At 41.2% G+C, this 21,990-nt stretch overlaps 1 protein-coding gene across 1 annotated transcript; it reads right to left on the bottom strand.

Annotated features, from left to right (window-relative positions):
* Positions 1-1,916: 1,916 nt before the first annotated feature.
* On the bottom strand, positions 1,917-21,243 carry NXPH1 (neurexophilin 1). Its single transcript, XM_044295598.1, has 3 exons — positions 21,148-21,243; positions 4,140-4,175; positions 1,917-2,678 (listed from the first exon to the last, which is right to left on the bottom strand). Exons 1-3 carry the CDS (start codon positions 21,241-21,243, stop codon positions 1,917-1,919), a joined length of 894 nt encoding a protein of 297 aa, XP_044151533.1.
* Positions 21,244-21,990: the final 747 nt, after the last annotated feature.

The raw sequence follows: 21,990 nt of genomic DNA, 5'->3' as shown, positions 1-21,990 counted from the left end.
CAGGGAGTGGGGTATTTGCTTTAACCACTCATATCTCTGGTTTGGTACTAGCTAGAGATATGGGCTATTGTTTGAAAGCTGGCATTCCAACCTTTCATACAATACCAGAATGACAGCATTATCTTCACTAGATGGGAAGATATCGCTGTTAGAAATCGGGATAAAGTGAATACTGCTGAAAGTGAAAGTAAAAGCAGGTTTGGTTCAAAATGTCAACTTTCAAACACGACCAGTTGCATGCTTCTTGCTGCTACCATTCATGAGATATCAGCAGCTAAAGCAGCCCTCCCCCTCCACTTTCTATCCGAGCTCAGCTCCGGCTGAACAGTTAACCACTTTTCCCACTGCCAGAGCTGAGCTTGGGTAAAACAGTTAGGTGGTTAATGGACTATTTGGGGAGTACATTGCATTATTGGGGCACTCTATAGCAGTATTATTTAGAATTCTATGGCAGCATTTTCGTATAAACCTTTGGATAAAAAGTGCAAATACATCTGTGGATTTTTGAACATTTTCAGGATTGAGACACCGACTTCAACTTATTAAATTCAACGTTATGTATTTTATTTTTATATACAATTCACCTTTTTTTTTTTCCTCGTCCAGAAATAAAATATCTAAATGCATACAGACTTCAATGTTGTATATGTTTCGCTTTCGACAATACTTAGCAGAATAAATGCTTTATACATAATCATGTCCTCTCGTCTTAATGAAGGTTTACAGCTAGGTCGATAAACATGGAATCCTCAAGTCCTCTGATCGTATTTAACCAATAACAAGCGGAGACATTTACTAGGTATATTAAGAAGCTGCTCAAGGAACACTGGTTAAACTATATACAATACAAACCATTCATACAAATGTAGACTAGGATATTGAAGTATACAATATACTGGAGGAAAGATTTCAACCAGTCGTAACTTACACAAGTTCAGGTCAACATTTCTCAGCTCATCCTCTGATATTTGGGAAGAAGAACAGTATGACCCAGTATAACATGTAAATTGTAAATGGGTTTCCATCTTTAATTTATGATGGGCTCTAATGGTCTCCATTCCCCATCTTCAATGTGCCTCTTTTTGTGTATGTTCGTTAGGATGCTAATGATTACCTGGAGGATCCTTCCTGATGGCACACACCTAAACATTTCTTTGTAGATACAATGTCCTAGATTGTTAAATTTAGACTTATTATCATCTAGTATAAGCAATACCTCCTGGGATAAAGTTGTAAGAGGGCGCAATTTCCATACTAATGAGCTTCAATAATGAGTATGGCTAATCCTTTTTGGGTCCTTCTTTGTAAATCTTTTTTTGTGTGAAATGTTATGTATTCAACATTTCAAAGTGTATGTGTCTGTGTGTATGTGGTCCCATTATATCCATGGTGACTTAGACCTAATCTATGGAATACAGCACAGATGGGGAGGTCTTATACATTTCCAATGTAAACGTTTTTTTGTTATTTTTTATATATTTTTTCATCAGTTGTTATTTAGACACAATCCGGGCAATTAATAGGACTTTCTTAGATAGGGTTCCAGGCAATACTTCCTGGGATAAAGTTGCAAGAGGGCGCAATTTCCATACTAATAAGCATCAATAAAGAGTATGGCTAATCCATTTTGGTTCCATGTAAATCTTTTTGTAAAATGTTATGTATTCGATGTTTCAATGTGTATGTTTGTGTGTGTTCCCATCATATCCATGGGGACTTAGACCTAATCAGTGGAATACAGAACGATCAGGGGAGGTTGATAGCATCTGATAGGTTTCCCATATAAAAGTTTTTTTTGTTATTTTCATTTTTTTATGTAGACACATTCCAGGCAATTGATGGGACTTTCTTGGATACGGTTCCAGCCCAGTCACCTTTTATTATCCTTAGAGGTAAGTCTTGCATACATGTTATTGTCAACCAGAAGGGAAGTAGGGCGTGTCGCTGTGATAGTTGTAATCGGGACACACCTTTTGTACTAGTTTATAATCTGTACTATAAAATGATATATAAATACAGATCACTTTGAAGGGCTTGGAGCATAACCAAGATACATGACTTTGGGTCTGCTCCTGGTAGCATGTTTTTGAAGGGTCATAGTTGCAAAGAGTGTTCTTGGTAGCCTTGTCGACCTTTTCGTATTCGATGCGACAGTTGAAGGACTTGGAATCTTTAGCGTCAATCACCGATTGCTGAGCCAAGTCAAATTCCACTATTTTGGTAGGCGGAACTAAGCTCACAGAGACATTTCCTTGACCGGTAGAGTTGTGCCGAAAGTAGACACTGAAGGTTCCATTGCCATGGTCCACAATTTTCCCTGTTATCAACAAATTTAACTTTACAGTTTTGATGTTTGAATGGAAATCCCCCCAGCCAAACATTTTCTTAAACTTTCCCGTCTTAACAATTGGCCGTCTTTTGGACCTGGAACGAGGTCCCTGAAGATCTGTCGTGTTCCTCAGCCATTCCCAGAGTTCTTGTTCTGTGTACGGCTCTGGAGTATCGTATCTCATATCCAAGGAAGTTTGGTTTTCTTTACCATGAAAAGTCTGTGAAAGGAGGCGACTGATAGACAAGTCTTTGTTACTTTCTGTCCATATATGCTTAAGTGTGGATATGGAGCCTCCTGATTTTAAACTTCCAAGTTTCCCACCACCTGTTATATTTGCACATATCACCTGAAGGAAGAAAATGAAAAATAGGTGAAAAATGTAAGACAGGATAATATGACAATTTACACTTCATATGTTTAACATATCATGTTGATGCCTCATTACATGTTATTTACTCTTTTATATTACCCTAGAGGGGTAGGGCCATTTACACATGTAGATTGCACTAGAGAAACAGTTTTTTTTTCTTGTAGAAAGAAGAAGTCTTACACAATATTTTACCCTTCTTACCCTTTATTCAGGCCTGTCTACCACCCAAAAATTATTTGTGCTCTGCCTACCTTACCAGTAGACCAGTCATGAGAACAAAGATCCCTTTAGAATTGACCACACACACAGCACCACCTTTGGTGCACCAGCTCATTCCTATTCACTTAAGTTGGGCTAACCTGCACCACTAGTGGTGCTGTTGCTAGTAAATATGGAAGGGCCCCTTCATTCTTGTGAGTGTCCAATAGTCAGAAACACAAAACTGTCCTTCAATGATTGTGAGAACAATATTTTGTTTAGCTTTTACCAGGCACAGCATCATGTTTAGATGCACTAGGTGCATACCTTCCAACATCTGCATCCTTATTCATGGGACACTTTTATGCCCCACCCAATAGACTTGAAAACATCCACAATTCATCTCATGATTACCCACTTTTATGCAAATTTGCATATGCCCCATTTATTTTGAGGTCTTTTCCATGGGGCAATCCCATGAAAAATCGGCGAGACCAGTCAACTGTGGCTCTGTGTCTGGCTGAAGCCGAAGGAACCCCTTTGTTCATGTGGGAAAAGAAGTGGATGTGGATCAGCTGTGTCCCTTGAACAAATTTGAGTTGGGGCTACTCTTAAGGGTGTTACCTAAGTGGCCTTCCTTCCTGGTCTTCACCTTTTTACCCCTGTTCAAAGATCTGGCAGGGGAAAAACCAGGCTTCTACCTCTTCGACTACTCTCTGTTCATTTGACTGTCAACCCATGATGGTCAAGAGATACGGGTGCATGCACTAAGGGATCGGGCTGAAGTAAGGACAGACAGAGTATGTGCAAATTGATAAACAGTCCGAGGTCAGGGCAGGCAGCTCAAGGTCAGTACGGGAAAAAAAAGGCAGTGAACAGTCAAAACAAGAAGTCAGGCAGAAGTTGGTACACCGAACAGGCAAACAAGCTGAAGACACAGCGTTGCAGGAAAATAGTGTAATAGAACCTATTGCTCAGGCAACTTACCGTAGGAGAAGGTGCCTTAAGTACTCCAAGGTAACCAATCATTGGCTGGGGAAGATTAGGGTGCGCACGCTAGTCTTTTAAGAGCCCGAGAGAGTGCTCGTGCACTACTGGCAGTGAGAGGCATTGCCGACAGAAAGGTCTCAGCCTGCATTGGAGGACACTGTTACTCCAGCAGCTGGGCCTCTAGGCAGGGAAAGAGGGCCTCAGGCTGGGAGCTATAATGCAGGTGAGCAAAGTGGCAGCTATGCCTACTAGCTGGAGAGGAGCAACGGTGGCCTGTACCACCACCTTAACAATATGATTAGTGGAGGTCCAATCTGGTGGTCTATCCTTGCATTAGGCCATTCATTAACATTTTTACAGACCCTGGTAGCACATCATTAATGTTATAAAATTATTTTGCAGACATCCTCCTGTCAGAAGCTGAATCGGCTCCAACGAGGATACTGACATTCTTGTAAAATATGAACATCTCTAAGATGAACTGCAAATCAAATAACGTAAGAATCTATTATGAGTCTGACAGACCTATATTTTATAAAACTGCCAGACAACGCTGGAGAAATGGTTGTGTCTTCAGAGCATTGGGACCACTTTGATGCACTGTGCATAAAAAGAGCTTTACTTCCCAGACTCCTTCTTGGTGTCTTATCCTTTATGAAGGGATTTGCAAAGTAATCTCTTATAATGGGACTTAATGCAATAGAAATGTAAGAAAAATCTGGCAGCTCTGAGGACGGGAATGGTGTGCGGCACAAATGAGCAATTTGGACAAGGAAAAGCAGGATATCATAGACATGAGGAACATAAAGAGCGGACACCAGTAATCACTGCTATTAAGAACATTAATTAAGACCGGCTCTCATTAGTTTGTCTATTCTTAGGAAGTAAGAGGGGCTCTAGACGATTTACATGAAGATGATGCCAGGGCGGTTTCCGCCATTCAATTAAAGAAGTCACACCAGGGGCTGCATGCAGATGTGTTCTTCCTTACCTTTCCTCTTGGCTTGATGAGCGTTGGGAACTATTTATGCTATATGTGTCTATATGTGGCCATCCAGTGGTTGATAGCATGTTGCAATAATGTATTTATTTAAATTGCATGGTGAGAACTTGGGGTTCTTAATGAAATTTGTGAAAAAATAAAGATGGACATCATGTGGCATCACCCAGTATATTATTTTTGCATTATATAGCATTGTCATTCAGATAACTGTATGGCATTATTAGGCTAATTTATGGCAGTGTAATAAGGCAACCATACTGTATGGATCTGAGGATTAGGCATTGTCTGTTATAGTCATTGTATCACTGCAGTACAGTATACCATACAAGACGCCACCAAAAGACACTGTCAACCAATGTTAGTGTTGTACTTAGATGAAACCCAGGGGAAGATGTTCTGCAGAATCATTCCTTTCCATTCTATATTTTTACCCAAAATATTCCATTTACTTACTTCCTTACTGTATATTGGGTAATAGAACTTGTTGTGGCACGAGTTCAAAAATTCACGCAAAGTGACTATAGTAGTGATGACACAAAATATGAGATAAAAGATATATGATTGCAGCTCTGGAGTGTAATACAGGATGTAACTCAGGATCAGTACAGGATAAGTAATCTAATGTATGTACACAGTGACTGCACCAGCAGAATACTGAGTGCAGCTCTGGAGTATAATACAGGATGTAACTCAGGATCAGTACTGGATAAGTAATGTAATGTATGTACACAGTGACTCCACCAGCAGAATAGTGAGTGCAGCTCTGGAGTATAATATAGGATGTAACTCAGGATCAGTACAGGATAAGTAATGTAATATATGTACACAGTGACTGCACCAGCAGAATAGTGATTGCAGCTCTGAAGTATAACACAGAATGTAACTCAGGATCAGTACAGGATAAGTAATGTATGTACACAGTGACTTCACCAAAAGATTAGGGAGTGCAGCTCTGGAGTATAATACCGGATGTAACTCAGGATCAATACTGGATAAGTAATGTAATGTATGTACATAGTGACTGCACCAGCAGAATAGTGAGTACAGCTCTGGAGTATAATACAGGATGTAATTCAGGATCAGTACAGGATAAGTAATGTAATGTATGTACAAAGTGACTGCACCAGCAGAATAGTGAGTGCAGCTCTGGAGTATAATACAGGATATAACTCGGGATCAGTACAGGATAAGTAATGTAATGTATGTACACAGTGACTGCACCAGCAGAATAGTGAGTGCAGCTCTGGAGTATAATACAGGATGTAACTCAGGATCAGTACAGGATAAGTAATGTAATGTATGTACACAGTGACTGCACCAGCAGAATAGTGATTGCAGCTCTGAAGTATAACACAGAATGTAACTCAGGATCAGTACAGGATAAGTAATGTATGTACACAGTGACCACCAGCAGAATAGTGATTGCAGCTCTGAAGTATAACACAGAATGTAACTCAGGATCAGTACAGGATAAGTAATATATGTACACAGTGACTTCACCAAAAGATTAGTGAGTGCAGCTCTGGAGTATAATACCGGATGTAACTCAGGATCAATACAGGATAAGTAATGTAATGTATGTACATAGTGACTGCGACAGCAGAATAGTGAGTGCAGCTCTGGAGTATAATACAGGATGTAACTCAGGATCAGTACAGGATAAGTAATGTCATGTATGTACACAGTGACTCCACCAGCAGAATAGTGAGTGCAGCTCTGGAGTATAATACAGGATGTAATTCAGGATCAGTACAGGATAAGTAATGTAATGTATGTACACAGTGACTGCACCAGCAGAATAGTGAGTGCAGCTCTGGAGTATAATACAGGATGTAACTCGGGATCAGTACAGGATAAGTAATGTAATGTATGTACACAGTGGCTCTACCAGCAGAATAGTGAGTGCAGCTCTGCAGTATAACACAGGATGTAACTCAGGATCAGTACAGGATAAGTAATGTATGTACACAGTGACTGCACCAGCAGAATAGTGAGTGCAGCTCTGGAGTATAATACAGGATGTAACTCAGGATCAATACAGGATGAGAAACATCATATATGTTCTAACAGCAGAATAGTGAGTGTAACTCTGGAGTATAATACTGTGTAATGTAATTCAGGATCAGTAATGGAATATAGTTATAAAGTAATAACTTTATATTTTTGTAGATTATAACTATATCTTTTGAAGAAAGTTAGATAGATAGATAGATAGATAGATAGATAGATAGGAGATAGATAGATAGATAGATAGATATTAGATAGATAGATAATAGATAGATAGATAGATAGATAGATATTAGATAGATTTTTTTATTGCCTTGGATCTAGAACTAGAAAACTTTTTTAAAAATTTTCTTTAGAAACAACACATTAGATTACTGGATACTCTTATCTCCTGTGCCATTTATCAATTTCCTGAGTCAAATGAAAAATGACTTTTCGGAAATGCCATATCCTGGGCAGTGTGCTCTACCTGAGTACAATTCATCAATGCTTCATTGGAAATAAGAAATCTATTTTAGAGCGTGCTGGATTGATGTACGAGACCGGCCCGTCTCATTGCAGCACTTTACTCTTCATGTTCAGCGATTCTAATAGCTTCAGTCAATTCTCAGCTGTTAACTTTATTAGGATTGTGTCTGGGAAGATTACTTGTAAGGTGGAATGCTGGGAGGATTTAGTTCAATATATTTAGTACACTGTATGTATCATTCACCTTCCCCTAAGGAAAAGCTGGGTAAATCTCCAATGTTTTTAATTGCATTAATTGGGTAAGGCGGTATGTATACTTTTGCTACCAATATTTCTGTTCCAATTCTTTTAAGGTAAGAAGTGCAGTCTTGATCAAGTATCTCCTATCATTTTATGTATGCAGACTCTATGCGTGTGTCTCCATGGTTACAGACTACAAACAAACCCAATTCGTAGTCTGATCCCGAAGGTCAACATATTTATTAAAAACAATTTGACCGTATTAGGCTACTTTCCCACTTGCGTTTTAGAATTCCGGTATTGAGATCCGGCAGAGGATCTCAATGCAGAATTAAATGCATGCGTTTTGATTTTGCACATCAGGATGCAACCGTTCCGTTAGGATGCGCAACCGTTCCGTTAGGATGCGCAATCGTCCCGTTAGGATGCGGTTGTGTGAAATCAAAACGGAAAAAGACGGATCTGTCACTAAATACATTGAAAGTCAATAGGTGACGGATCTGTTTTTTTAGGCTCCATAAAAAACGGATGTGTCAACATTGACTTACATTGTTTTCTGTGACAGATCCATTTTTTTTTTCAGTTTTTATGACCGGACACAAAACCGCAGCTTGCAGCAGTTTTGTGTCCGGTCAGAAAACGGAATGCTTCCGGAACAGAAGACAACCTGATGCATCCTGAACAGATCTCTTTCCATTCAGAATGCATGAGGACTAAATGGAAACATTTTCTTCCGGTATTGAGATCCTCCGCCGGTTCTCAATACCGGAAAACAACAACGCAAGTGTGAAAGTAGCCTTTAAACTGTGGATATTGTCTACCCAGCTTTACCTAAAATACTCTACCAGTGAATTCTGAGATAATACAGGAAATCCCTCTGCCAGAAGGAACCCCTTTGTTCATGTGGGAAAAGAAGTGGATGTGGATCAGCTGTGTCCCTTGAACAAATTTGAGTTGGGGCTACTCTTAAGGGTGTTACCTAAGTGGCCTTCCTTCCTGGTCTTCACCTTTTTACCCCTGTACAAAGATCTGGCAGTGGAAAAACCAAGCTTCTACCTCTTTGACTACTCAAATTTATCTGCCAGAGTGGACATTACATGGACAGCCCACTTATTTCATTGAGAAGTGCTTCAGATCCTCATGTGTGATGCATAGGATATCAGAGGGTATCTAACCTCCCCCATCCCAATCTCTCGGACAACAGGAACAGGAGGCAATGAAAAGCCAAAGGAATCTCAGCCTGGTCTTCCTATACATTAGTAGACAATCAAAGGTCAGACCCCCCCACTAAGATCCTTGCATGGGACATATCATCAATGACCGATGATACGTCCCATGCTCCCATATTGTGGTATAACTAGATTTAACTTTAGCCATAATGGAGAGCCCCTACAAAGCTTGGTTCCTGCTTTGGGCCACCTACATTTTCCCCCAATTTTAAGAGGTGATTGTTGGGGTTTACAACCATTAGACTTGCTGTGGTGTAATAGGGGGCTTTTCATTTTGGCATCATTCTTTTAGGAAGTTTAAAAATACTGAGTGACAAACCCTTTAAGAATCTGTATAACAAGCTCCTTATTAAGAATCTGGGTGACAATCCCTTTATGAATCTGGGTGGCAGCTCTTCTTAAAATTGAAATTGGGTAACAATCCCAAGAAGCTGGGTAATGGGCCTTCTAGGAACCTTGGTAAGGAACCCTTTAAGAACCTGAGTCCCAACCTCTTTAGGAATCAGTATAACAAGCTCTTCATTAAAAATCGGGATGACAACCCATTTAAGAAACTGGGTGAGAACCCTTCTGACAACTGAAAGTGGATGACAAGTGACAACCCTTTTTATAATTTGGGTGATAATGCCTTTTAAGAACTTGGGTAAAAAAACTTTTGGCCCCTTTCACACGAGCGAGTTTTCTGCCCGGGTGCAATGCGTGACGTGAACACATTGCACCCGCACTGAATCCTGACCCATTCACTTCTATGGGGCTGTGCACATGAGCGGTGATTTTTACGCATCACTTGAGCGTTGTGTGAAAATTGTTTATTTTTTTTAACCCCTCAATGGACATTTTATTATGCATTCTGTATTCAGAATGCTATTATGTTCCCTTATAACCATGTTATAAGGGAAAATAATAAAATCTACACAACACCGATTCCAAAACCTGAACTTTTGTGAAGAAGTCCGGTTTTGGGTCTGGGTACCAAACATGCCGATTTTTCTCACGAGCGCGTAAAACGCATTAAACCGCTTTGCACTCACGTGAAAAAATTGTGCATTTTCCCACAACGCACCCGCATCTTTTCTGGCTCTCACACTCGAAGCCTGTGTGCAAGAGGCCTTTAAGAATCTGGGTCACAACTTCTTTAGAAATCTGGGAGACAGTCCCTTGAAGAATTTGGGCGACAACCCTTTTGATAACTGAAATTGGATGACAATCTGTTTTAGTGTTTGGGTGACAAATCTTTGTAAGCGGCTGGGTAACAAGCCCTTTAAGAACGTGGGTAACTAAACAAACCCTTTAAGAATTTGGGTGACAATCCCCTTTAAGGACCTTAGTGTCAACCTCTTTAAGAATCAGGGTGACAACCGGTTAAAGAATCTGGGTAACAGCCCCTTAAAAAATCTAGGTGACAGCCCCGTAAAGAATCTAGGTGACAGCCCCTTAAATAATCTGGGTAACAACCCCTTTAATAATCTGGGTGACAGCTACTTAAATAATTTAGGTGACAGCCCCTTAAATAATCTGGGTGACAATCCCCTTTAAGAATCTGGGTGAAAGTCCCTTAAATAATCTGGGTGACAGCCCCTTTAAGAATTTGGGTGAAAGCCCCTTTAAGAATCTGGGGCTTTAAGAGTCAGGTTGACAACTGAACACATTTTTTGACATGACTCAAAGTAATTTAAATTTTTTTAGTTTTTCATTTAAAGGGTCGTGATCTTCAATTTCATGAACTCTGCATAGTATCCTGCAGCCGTGCTCACCTGTTCTCTGGATGTATTGTGTGACCCTTCTCTATTCGTGTCACTGATTTGGCCAATGGCATCTGGAAGGTGTGAAAGTCGGAGATATCGGACATGAAAGGGACTCTTTGTACCAATATTTTCATCTCCAACTCTTCATGCAAATAGGAGACGGGTAAGTGTCCGCAGCCATACAAGAGCAGCTCTTCATCTCAATCCTCAGCTTATGGCTATTATTGTGGGTTCTTGTATATTTGCTCCCTATAATAGTGCCTAAAAAAAGGTCCTCCCTATGAGTCTAGTGTCTCCTTTACATGTATAGTGCCCCCAAAGGCAGTATTGTGCCATTTACTAACTCTTCATGCCACCTCATACAGTTAAACCAGTGCCACCAAGCTGGGTCAGAGCTCAATCTTTGCGGTACAGGGATCCAAATCCTCTGCCTGCACCTGATTAACATTCTGCTGCCTGCAGCCACCACTAGAGGGAGCCCATCAGCTCCACCTCACAGGGAAATAAATGAGCAGCCAATGGGTTATTACCAGGCAGATTACCAGTCAAGGCTTACTGTCTATCTATCTATCTATCTATCTATCTATCTATCTATCTCATATCTATCTATCTATCCATCTCATATCTATCTATCTATCTATCTATCTATCTATCATCTATCTATCTAATATCTATTTATCTATCTATCTCCTATCTATCTATCCATCTATCTATCTATCTCTCATATCTATCTCCTATCTATCTATCTATCTATCTATCTATCTATCTATCCATCTCATATCTATCTATCTATCTATCTATCTATCTCCTATCTATCTATCTATCTATCTATCATCTATCTATCTAATATCTATTTATCTATTTATCTATCTATCTAATATCTATCTATCTATCTATCTATCTATCTCCTATCTATCTATCTCACACTATATAGACGAGGGGTGCACGTCCGGCCAGTGTGGACCAGCACCTAGGTCCAATGAACTAGAAATGGAAAAACGGCCAGCAGCACTCCAAAATACCAAGGAAAACGTGTGGTTTATTAACCCAGAGTCAAGCGACGTTCCAGCAGCTTGTCGCTGTCTTTATTGAGCCCGGTGCACATTATACAGGCACATTATACAGGCACATTATACAGGCACATTATACAGGCACATTATACAGGCACATTATACAGGCACATGTGTTACAGGCACATTATACAGGCACATTATACAGGCACATGTGTTACAGGCACATTATACAGGCACATTATACAGGCACATTATACAGGCACATGTGTTACAGGCACATTATACAGGCACATTATACAGGCACATTATACAGGCACATTGATCAAACATAAATTGGCATCAATTAGAGCAATTACAATCAAAATTCATAAATACAGTGATACATACGGTTACATAAATTCATGTAAAATACCGCCACAATTTAGCAAGTACAGTGCATATAAATAATAAACTATTAGTACATTGTCCTTTCAAACATGTGGAAAAAATCTTAATGAGCGCAGGTGAATCCCCTAATTGGCGTGAAATTAAAACTCACTGTCAAATCTCGCGATTCCTCCGGCGTCTGGGGACTGACTAGCAACCACAACCAAGATGGCTGAGACAGCCCCGCAGCTAGTGTGCGCATGTCCGGACCGGGGCCGCCCATCAGTCACTACGTAATCGCAGCCATGTAGATAGATAACAGCAAATACAAGGAGCAGGTTTCTGCTGATGATGAATGAATTTTAAAGAATCCTCTACTGGTATCGGGGTCTAGAGCGCTGCAAACCTGCCATCCACATGCCATATACAAAACTTTTCCTCTCTTTTTGTTTTTAGATTCAAAATATTCTCAGGGCCATGACTGAGGCGCTGTGCGGTGTGAAGTACATCGCGGTCCCAGCTGGCTACCCATGTTGTTTGCACTTTACCCACATACATGATGTCTGGACTGCTATCGCCGCAGTGATGCGGGATGTGGTCCATACGGTGTTGGGCGCCCGCCCATACAGTCTTTACACTCATTTATTTGCTTTTATCTTTTTTAAGGAGCTTGAATTATCACTATATATAGCTCTGGCATGGATACGCAAATGCACGGGTGAGAGAGTGGTGTACCCTTGTGGGGGATGGGAGGCGGTTCGCGGGGATTCCCTGGCGACGCCATATTCCCCCTATATGGACACTGATGGGTCCACTAACGTGGCCTGTCACTGTCGGGTGACACCCTTTCTCTACTTCATGTATTGTCTCCCTGCGGCCAGCATAACGGGTTGACAAGACGCTGAAGCTAGTGATCCTATGTGTATATGGCATGTGGATGGCAGGTTTGCAGCGCTCTAGACCCCGATACCAGTAGAGGATGCTTTAAAATTCATTCATCAACCTGCTCCTTGTATTTGTTGTTATCTATCTACATGGCTGCGATTACGTAGTGACTGATGGGCGGCCCCGGTCTGGACATGCGCACACTAGCTGCGGGGCTGTCTCAGCCATCTTGGTTGTGGTTGCTAGTCAGTCCCCAGACGCCGGAGGAATTTGTTCCTCTTGCGCATGCGCGGTTACTGAATGGGAACGCCGCGGAGCTCGTGACGCAGGCTCCATACAGTTATCCAGCTGACAGTGAGTTTTAATTTCACGCCAATTAGGGGATTCACCTGCGCTCATTAAGATTTTTTCCACATGTTTGAAAGGACAATGTACTAATAGTTTATTATTTATATGCACTGTACTTGCTAAATTGTGGCGGTATTTTACATGAATTTATGTAACCGTATGTATCACTGTATTTATGAATTTTGATTGTAATTGCTTTAATTGATGCCAATTTATGTTTGATCAATGTGCCTGTATAATGTGCCTGTATAAAGCATGCCTGTATAATGTGCCTGTATAAAGCATGCCTGTATAATGTGCCTGTATAATGTGCCTGTACAATGTGCCTGTATAATGTGCCTGTATAAAGTATGCCTGTATAATGTGCCTGTATAAAGCATGCCTGTATAATGTGCCTGTATAAAGCATGCCTGTATAATGTGCCTGTATAAAGCATGCCTGTATAATGTGCCTGTATAAAGCATGCCTGTATAATGTGCCTGTATAATGTGCCTGTATAATGTGCCTGTATAATGTGCCTGTATAAAGCATGCCTGTATAATGTGCCTGTATAATGTGCCTGTATAATGTGCACCGGGCTCAATAAAGACAGCGACAAGCTGCTGGAATGTCGCTTGACTCTGGGTTAATAAACCACACGTTTTCCTTGGTATTTTGGAGTGCGGCTGGCCGTTTTTCCATTTCTATCTATCTCCTATCTATCTACAGTATATATCTATCTATCTCCTATCTATCTATCTATTATCTATCTATCTATTATCTATTATCTATCTATCTATCTCCTATCTATCTATCCATCTATCTATCTATCCATCTATCTTTCTATCTATCTATCTATTATCTATCTATCTCACATCTATCTATCTATCTATCTATCTATCTATTATCTATCTATCTCATATCTATCTATCTATCTATTATCTATTATCTATCTCCTATCTATCTATCATCTATCTATTATCTATTATATATCTCATATCTATCTAGATAATTCCAAATGATGTGAACGGCACAGCGATTAAATAGTTGTGGTGTGCCAGTGGCTGCGGAGGCGATCCAACATCCAAATAAATAATTTTTAAAAAATTCCACAGCACTCCCAAAAAGTAAATTCAAATTTTAATTTACTTTTTGGGAGTGCCATGAAATTTTGTAAAATTATCCTTCTATCTGTCTATCTATCTCTTAATAAAGTATGTCTATCTGTACAATAAATGTGCATTACAATCCTATTGGTCCAGGGACATACAGTGTCTGTGGGGGCTGCCATGGCTGCAGACAGTTACATGCTTTTTATTGAGTTCAATGTAAGGACATTGTCCAGTTAGCTCCCCCTAGTGGTGGCTGCAGAAAGTCAGAATCAACAAAAAAAATAAATATTGTACCTAGAGATGAGGAAGTTTCCTAAAATTCATTTTAGTCCTATTCATCTGAATTGGCCAAGAACTTAAACTTGGGTACAAATACATTTTACGCAAATCAAAAGTGCTTTAAATGCCTGAAAAATGTTTAATTGTGGACATTCCCTTTAACAATGGTTTCTACCATTAAATCACTGCATCTGTGTGATGTCATCAGATCAATTGCACTGAATGCTGCAAATCCTGTTAATATTAGCTCTTTAGATATACAGGGGAAACTCAAAAAATTTGAATATTGTGCAAAAGGTTCAATATTCTAGGCTCAAAGTGTCACACTCTAGTCAGCTAATTAATCCAAACCCCCTGAGCAAAGGGCACCTGAGATTGTGACTTTGGGGTTCCATAAGCTGTAAGCCATAATCATCCAAATTATAACAAATAAAGGCTTGAAATATCTCGCTTTGCCTGTAATGAGTCTCATATGTTAGTTTCACCTTTTCAGTTGCATTACTGAAATAAATGAACTTTGCACAATATTCACATTTTTTGAGTTTCACCTGTAGATGTAGCAGAGCTGAGACTGACTTTCACTGTTTTATAGGGTTAATGAGGTAAGTAGCTTCAGTGGCAGTCCTACAGAAAACCATCCACTACTCCATGTAATGTCCCCAGGAGTTGTCCCCCTGAGCTCTGCTACATCTGTCTACTGTATCCCTGTCCTGTGAAGAAGGAGCAGAATCTCACAACCACCGGCTTCTCATCGCGGCCCGGCCCGGAGAGGCCTCCGTCGTGCACATCATCTGTGTATTCATTGGTGAACAGCGAATGTAGCATTCAGATTACACAACGCTTCTGATTACATTTGCATGCGTTATAGATGCATCTGGTGGAAGCGGGTCCAGCGGGGGCACTGGCTGAATCGGCGCAGCGAGCGAGACAGTGGGGGCTGTGCGCACAGCAGCCGCTGCAATCTACCATCACAGGCCGCCTTTGTAATCGGATTTAGGAAGTAAATTCAGTAATGATTTAATGATTAAGCAAAGTGAAAGTCGCCATTAATATCGATCTCATAGGAATTCATCAACAAAGTGAAGCTCTGGCGGAATCCGCTGCATTTCACAGGAAAATGTATCAATTATCTATCTTATATCTATCTATCTATCTATTATCTATCTATCTATTATCTATCTATTATCTATCTATCTATCTATCTATCTATTTATCTATCTATCTATCTATCTATTTATCTATCTATCTATCTATCTATCATCTATCTCATATCTATCTCATATCTATCTATCTATCTCATATCTATCTATCTATCTATCTCATATCTATCTATCTATTTATCTATTCATTATCTATCTATCTCATATCTATCTATCTATCTTCTATCTATCTATATTTATCTATCTAATATGTATCTATTATCTATCTATCTCCTATCTATCTTCTATCTATCTATATTTATCTATCTAATATGTATCTATTATCTATCTATCTATTTATCTATTCATTATCTATCTATCTAATATCTATCTATCTATCTATTATCTATCTATCTATCTATCTATCTATCTATCTCATATCCACAATCAGATGCGGCTTTATGACAACCTGGATCTTTGAATCACCTGATAGACTTCAGGTTGCCATAAAGAGCGCTACCAGTTGTCAGATCTTCAGGGAGACGGCGGAGATTACTTTCACATCAGCGTTTTGGCATTACGGTTTTGAGATCCGGCAGAGGAGTTCCGTTTAGGGCCGGTGTATTGTGAATGGGGTATGCTCCAGTTTAGGATGCTTTAGTATGCATTATGTTCCAGTAGTATTTAGTTTTGTGTTCGTCTGCTGCAAGCTGCGGTTTTGTGTCTGGTCATCGAAACGGAAAAAAACGGATCCGTCACAAAAAAAAAAAAATTAGGTGATAGATCCAGTTTTTTCAGATCCTAAAAAAAAAGGATCTATTACTCATTGAGTTACATTGTTTTTAGTGACGGATCCGGTTTGTTCTATTTCGATTAAGCACAATCACATCCTAACAATCAAACGGAACCGTTTTGGTCCAGTTTTTAGATCCTCTGCCGTATGTGAACGTCGCCTTACCGCTACATTGTGGTGTGCTCCTGCAAAGTGAGAATCTCCGCCCTGCTAGATCTGCAGATAAAACTCTGACATGAAACGCCTTTTACTTTCAGATACTTAATCCACTATGGGAAATAAATATCCCCAAAACAGATGCTGGAGGCGACGTCTCTCTCTCTAGTCGATGAACCCGAGCCGCAGCCGCTGCACCTTCACGTCCGAGCTCTGCTTTATATGCAATATGAAGAACTGCGCACGTCGACCCAGATAAAATATCATACTGGGAACTGGCGGAACATATGGCCTTCCCGGTGTCCATGGGACCGGATACTCAATCACAGGAGCAATATTGCTGTTAAAGGGAATATTCCGCAAACTGGAACAAAGTCTGGGATTTTATTGGTTACATAAAGATTTCCTCACTGACACAAATAAATACAATGTATCAGTAATGACCGTAGTAATCAGAGATCAGTTTGACCCGCAGCCTCACGATGTCAGTCCTAGGCCTGACAAATGTCCGTGGGGATGCACAGAATCAGGGCCTGCGACATACACTATGCCTTCCAGAACTTTGAGCCATCATCAGCTTCCATAATATCTCCAAAAACTATCTATCTATCGGTCTAATATCTACTATGTATCTATCTATTAACAATCTATCTATCTATTATCTATCTATCTATCTATCTATTATCTATCTATCTATCTCATATCTATCTATCTATCTATCTATCTATCTCCTATCTATCTATAATCTATCTATCTATCTATCCATCTATCTATCTATTAACTATCTATATATCTATTATCTATCTATCTATCTATCTATCTATTAACTATCTATCTATTAACTATTTATATATCTATTATCTATCTATCTTATATCCATCTATCTTTATTAGAGATGAGTGAAGTTTTGAAAAATTAGATTCGGCAGCCTTGCCAAATTTTGAATTTCTTAGTCACAAATTGCTTTCCATTGTGTGGGGCGAGTGCAATGACGGGGAATGGCAATCGCGCCCCTTCCCCCCCAATCATTTAACTTTAACTCCTCAGATGCTGCGTTCAACACTAACCGTGGTACCTGTGACTCACATCCAGCTGCTCAGGGGTTACTCAGGGGGTTACTCATATTTATATACTCATCCACTTGATTGTGGAGAGGCCGTCCACTCCCATCTCTATTAATGAATTCCCGCCAAAGGGACCTGCGATGAGCGCAATGTCATACTGCCCGATCCCCTGAAGACGCCAGGCTAGCTGGTGAAACATGTCGGGGGGGCAGTGTTTGAGGCTATTTTAGATTCAAAATGTTACGCTAAGACATTAAACAAGCAGGAGCTGGACAAAAGATCTGAGTCTAGAGCTGGCGCGCTGCTACTAGCTTCCCAGTATACACGAAGTAGCAGCACGGCATTATAGCGCTGCCCCAGATACAATGTAACATAGTAGGGACACAACTGAGGGTTTTCATAATTAAGCTTGGTCCAAGAAGATAATAAATAGTGACCAATAATAAAAGTTATGTTTTAGATTAACATATGTTAAAAGCAGGCAATTAGTAGTCTCAGACTAATTGTAAAAATGTATCTTTGAGACTCTACATATGTTAGGGTCAAATTTTTTCAAAATAAATGTCGCCACGTGATCATGCTGGGTGCGTGCGGTTATGTCGTCAGTGATATCATCACCGGGCACACCCAGTGTGATCACGTGGGGAGGTCATCATGCTTGCTGCAGGTCCTTTTGTTGGAGCTGCACCAATAAATAAAAACATCCATGTTTTCACTACTTTTTGGAGTCCTGCCTCTTTTTTTGCTATATTATACAGCTGGATCCTGGTCTTTGGTCCTGCTTTTTTCTTCTCTTTTTTTCAATATATCTCGCTATCTATCTATCTATCTCATATCTATCTATCTCATATCTATCTCCTATCTATAAAATCTATCTATCTATCAAATCAAATCAAATAAGCTTTATGGGCAGGACTAAATAAATTTTAGCATTGCCAAAGCAAGTTGGAAATAATTGGGCAGAGTTTGGGGGTGGTGATAAAGGAGTCCATGGTATATCAGGCTCCTCTCAGTCTATGGCAGGCAGTAATATATTGTGCTGCTATGGCCGCTGTGTTCTCCTCTTCCCCCAGCAGTATGGAGAGTCTCTCTTCCTCCTCCATGGAGGTGAAGTCTGGGCAGAGATCAGACAGTCTCCTGAAGTGAGCGTCCCTCACTGCTGAGTATTTGGGGCACCGCAGCAGGAAATGAGCCTCATCCTCCACGGCCTCCTGGTCGCACTGCTTGCACAGTCTGCTCTCCCTGGGCATGTACCTCTGTGGGTGACGCCCGGATTCAATGAGCAGGCTGTGGGCGCTCAGTCTGTACCGGCTCAGGATCTGTCGGTCTTTTGGATTGGGGAGTTTCTCCAGATATGGGGCTAGTTTGTACTCCCTCTGCAGGCTCTGGTATACTGTCAGCTTCTGGGATGTTCTTATGTCATTCCTCCAGACGCTAATATACTCTTTTTTGCTCTTGTGTATCGTCCTCTGATTTTCCCCCTTTGCCAGGCTATATTGGTTGGTGGCTTGGGCAGGCTGGGTTTGGGTGACTTGTTGCAGGGTGCTTTGTTTTTCTGGGGCTTCTTGGTGTAGCAAGGCTTTGTGATGGTAGGAGCTGGGACTGCTGCTATGAAGATGGGCTCTGAATCATAGCGCCCTCTTCTGTACAGCAAAGTAGAGTGGGAATCTGCCCTGCTCGACACGCGCTGTTTGAGGTGCTCCTGTGGACCTGGAGAAAGTGTTTGCAGAGTTCTAGGTGGAATAGTTCTGTTGGCCCAGAGTCCCACTTTGCCTGGTCTGGGTATATGTCTGGGCTCCAGACTTCGCTGTCATACAGGAGGATTGGGGCAATGATGGTGTTACTGGTGCTTTAAGGTGATACAGACGCCTTCTTGTGGCATAGAAGGTTTTGCTCGCCTTGTCTTTCAGTGTTTCCATTGCTTTCTTAAAACTCCCTGATTGGCTGATTTCTAGGCCCAGGTAGGTGTAGCTGTCCATTTCTGAAAGTGGACGGTTGTTTAGCAGAAAGGGAGGACGCCCGGCTGCTTTCTGGTTTCTTTTCTGGAACACCATGATGTTGGTTTTCTTTGGATTGATGGGCAGTGCCCACGTGTTGCTGAAATTCTCCAGGATTTTTAAGTTATCTTGAAGACCTTTCTCAGTTGGCAATAGTAGCAGAAGATCATCTGCATAAAGGAGAAATTTCACCTGGGTGTCATGGAGGATGAGACCTGGTGCTGTGGAGGACTCCAGAGCCGCCGCCAGCTCATTGATGTAGATGTTAAACAGGGTTGGACTGAGGCTGCAGCCCTGTCTAACTCCTCGGCATTGCCGGAAATAATCCGTTCTCCCCCTATTTACCTTTACGCTGCATCTGTTCTCAGTGTAGCAACTTCTGATGACATCATATGTTTTTCCTCCTGTTCCGCTTTCAAGAAGTTTCAGGAATAGGCCCGGATGCCACACTGAGTCAAAGGCCTTCTTAAAGTCCACAAAGCAGGCATAGATCTTTCCATGCTTTGTATTGTGGACATGGCTCTTGATGAGGCTATGCAGGGTGTAGATGTGGTCCGTGGTGCGGTGGTTTGATATGAAGCCTGCTTGGCTTCTGCTGAGGATGTTGTGCTGGGTGAGGAAGCTGAGGATCCTCTTATTCAGGATATTGCTGAGAAGTTTTCCCAGGTTGCTGCTGACACATATCCCTCTATAGTTGGCTGGGTCGTACCTGTCTCCGCCCTTGTGTATGGGGGCGATGATGCCCTGGTTCCAGCTCTGGAGGAAGTAGCCAGCCCTCAGCACAACATTATAGTTTTAGTAATGCGGCCTGGGCACCTGGCTGGCTGTATTTTATCATTTCTGGAAGGATCCCATCTGGGCCGCTGGCTTTTTTACTCTTTATCACTGAGATCCCCTCTGTTATCTCCTGCAGTGTGATCAGTGTGTCTAGAGGGTTTTGGAAATCTTTGATTTTTTTCCTCCATATCCTTCAGCTTTTTCATGATTTATTTTTGTTCTGGGCTTTGGTCCTCCCTCGAGATGGCTTTGTAAAAATCCTTGAAGTACTGGAGCCAGATGTTGCCGTTTTAGATGTGGAGGTTGGTGTTCTTGCTGGTTTTGTCCATGTCAGGGCTGGCCAACCTTGTAAAACTACAACTCCCAGCATGCCTAGACTGCTTACAACTATCAGCCTACAGCAGGGCATGGTGGGAATTGTAGTTTTACAACAGCTGGAGAGCCACAGGTTGGCCAGCCCTGGTCCATGTGCTTCCATAGTTCCCAGAAGGAGTTGTCCTGGAGAGCATCTTGGAGTTGGAGGAGCTTGGTTGAGATGTTGCCTTGCTTTTTCTTTCTGAGGGTATTTTTGTATTGCATTTGTATGTTGTTGTAGGCTTCCCTGAGACTGGGGTTGCTCAGATCTTGGTGTTTCATATTTTAGGCCATTCTTAGCACCTTTCTTAAATCCTTACACTCCCGGTCGAACCAACTGTTGGGTTGTTGCTTTTTTGGACTTTTGTTGCATCTTTTGAGGTCAGACATTTCCGCCATGGTGTAAAGTATATTATTAAAGTCCCTTACCACGAGATTTACTCCTTCTGGGTTCAGCTCATACACTGTACTATGGAAGGTATGTAGCATGTCCTGGATCTCTGCGCTGTTTATGGTCTCCATACACTTTGGGGCTGATATCTTGGACCATTTTAAAAGATGGAGGTAGGCTAAAGAGGCCGGTCTGCTGTGATGTTTGTGCCGGTGGTTTACTTATGGATTCAATGTATAGAAGCAGTTGGTTGCGGTCTGAGAGGTGTGTCTGTGGGGTGACTATGAAGCCACCAACATTTTTGGAGTCCATATTTGTGATGGCATAGTCTACCACACTGTTGCCTACACAAGAGTTTAGGGTATATCTACCAAGAGAGTCTTTCTTGGTGCGGCCATTGAGAATATGAAGTCCGAGGCTTCGACATACAGTACAGACTATTTGACCATGAAGGAGAGTGATGGGGTGCTGCGCCAGATGACCTGGCCTCCACAGTCACCGGACCTGAACCCAATCGAGATGGTTTGGGGTGAGCTGGACCGCAGAGTGAAGGCAAAAGGGCCAACAAGTGCTAAGCATCTCTGGGAACTCCTTCAAGACTGTTGGAAGACCATTTCAGGTGACTACCTCTTGAAGCTCATCAAAAGAATGCCAAGAGTGTGCAAAGCAGCAATCAAAGCAAAAGGTGGCTACTTTGAAGAACCTAGAATATGACATATTTTCAGTTGTTTCACACTTTTTTGTTATGTATATAA

Source organism: Bufo gargarizans, chromosome 5 (genome assembly GCF_014858855.1).
Source record: "Bufo gargarizans isolate SCDJY-AF-19 chromosome 5, ASM1485885v1, whole genome shotgun sequence".
Classification (NCBI taxonomy): domain Eukaryota; kingdom Metazoa; phylum Chordata; class Amphibia; order Anura; family Bufonidae; genus Bufo; species Bufo gargarizans.
This window is presented reverse-complemented; position numbering and strand designations above follow the sequence as displayed.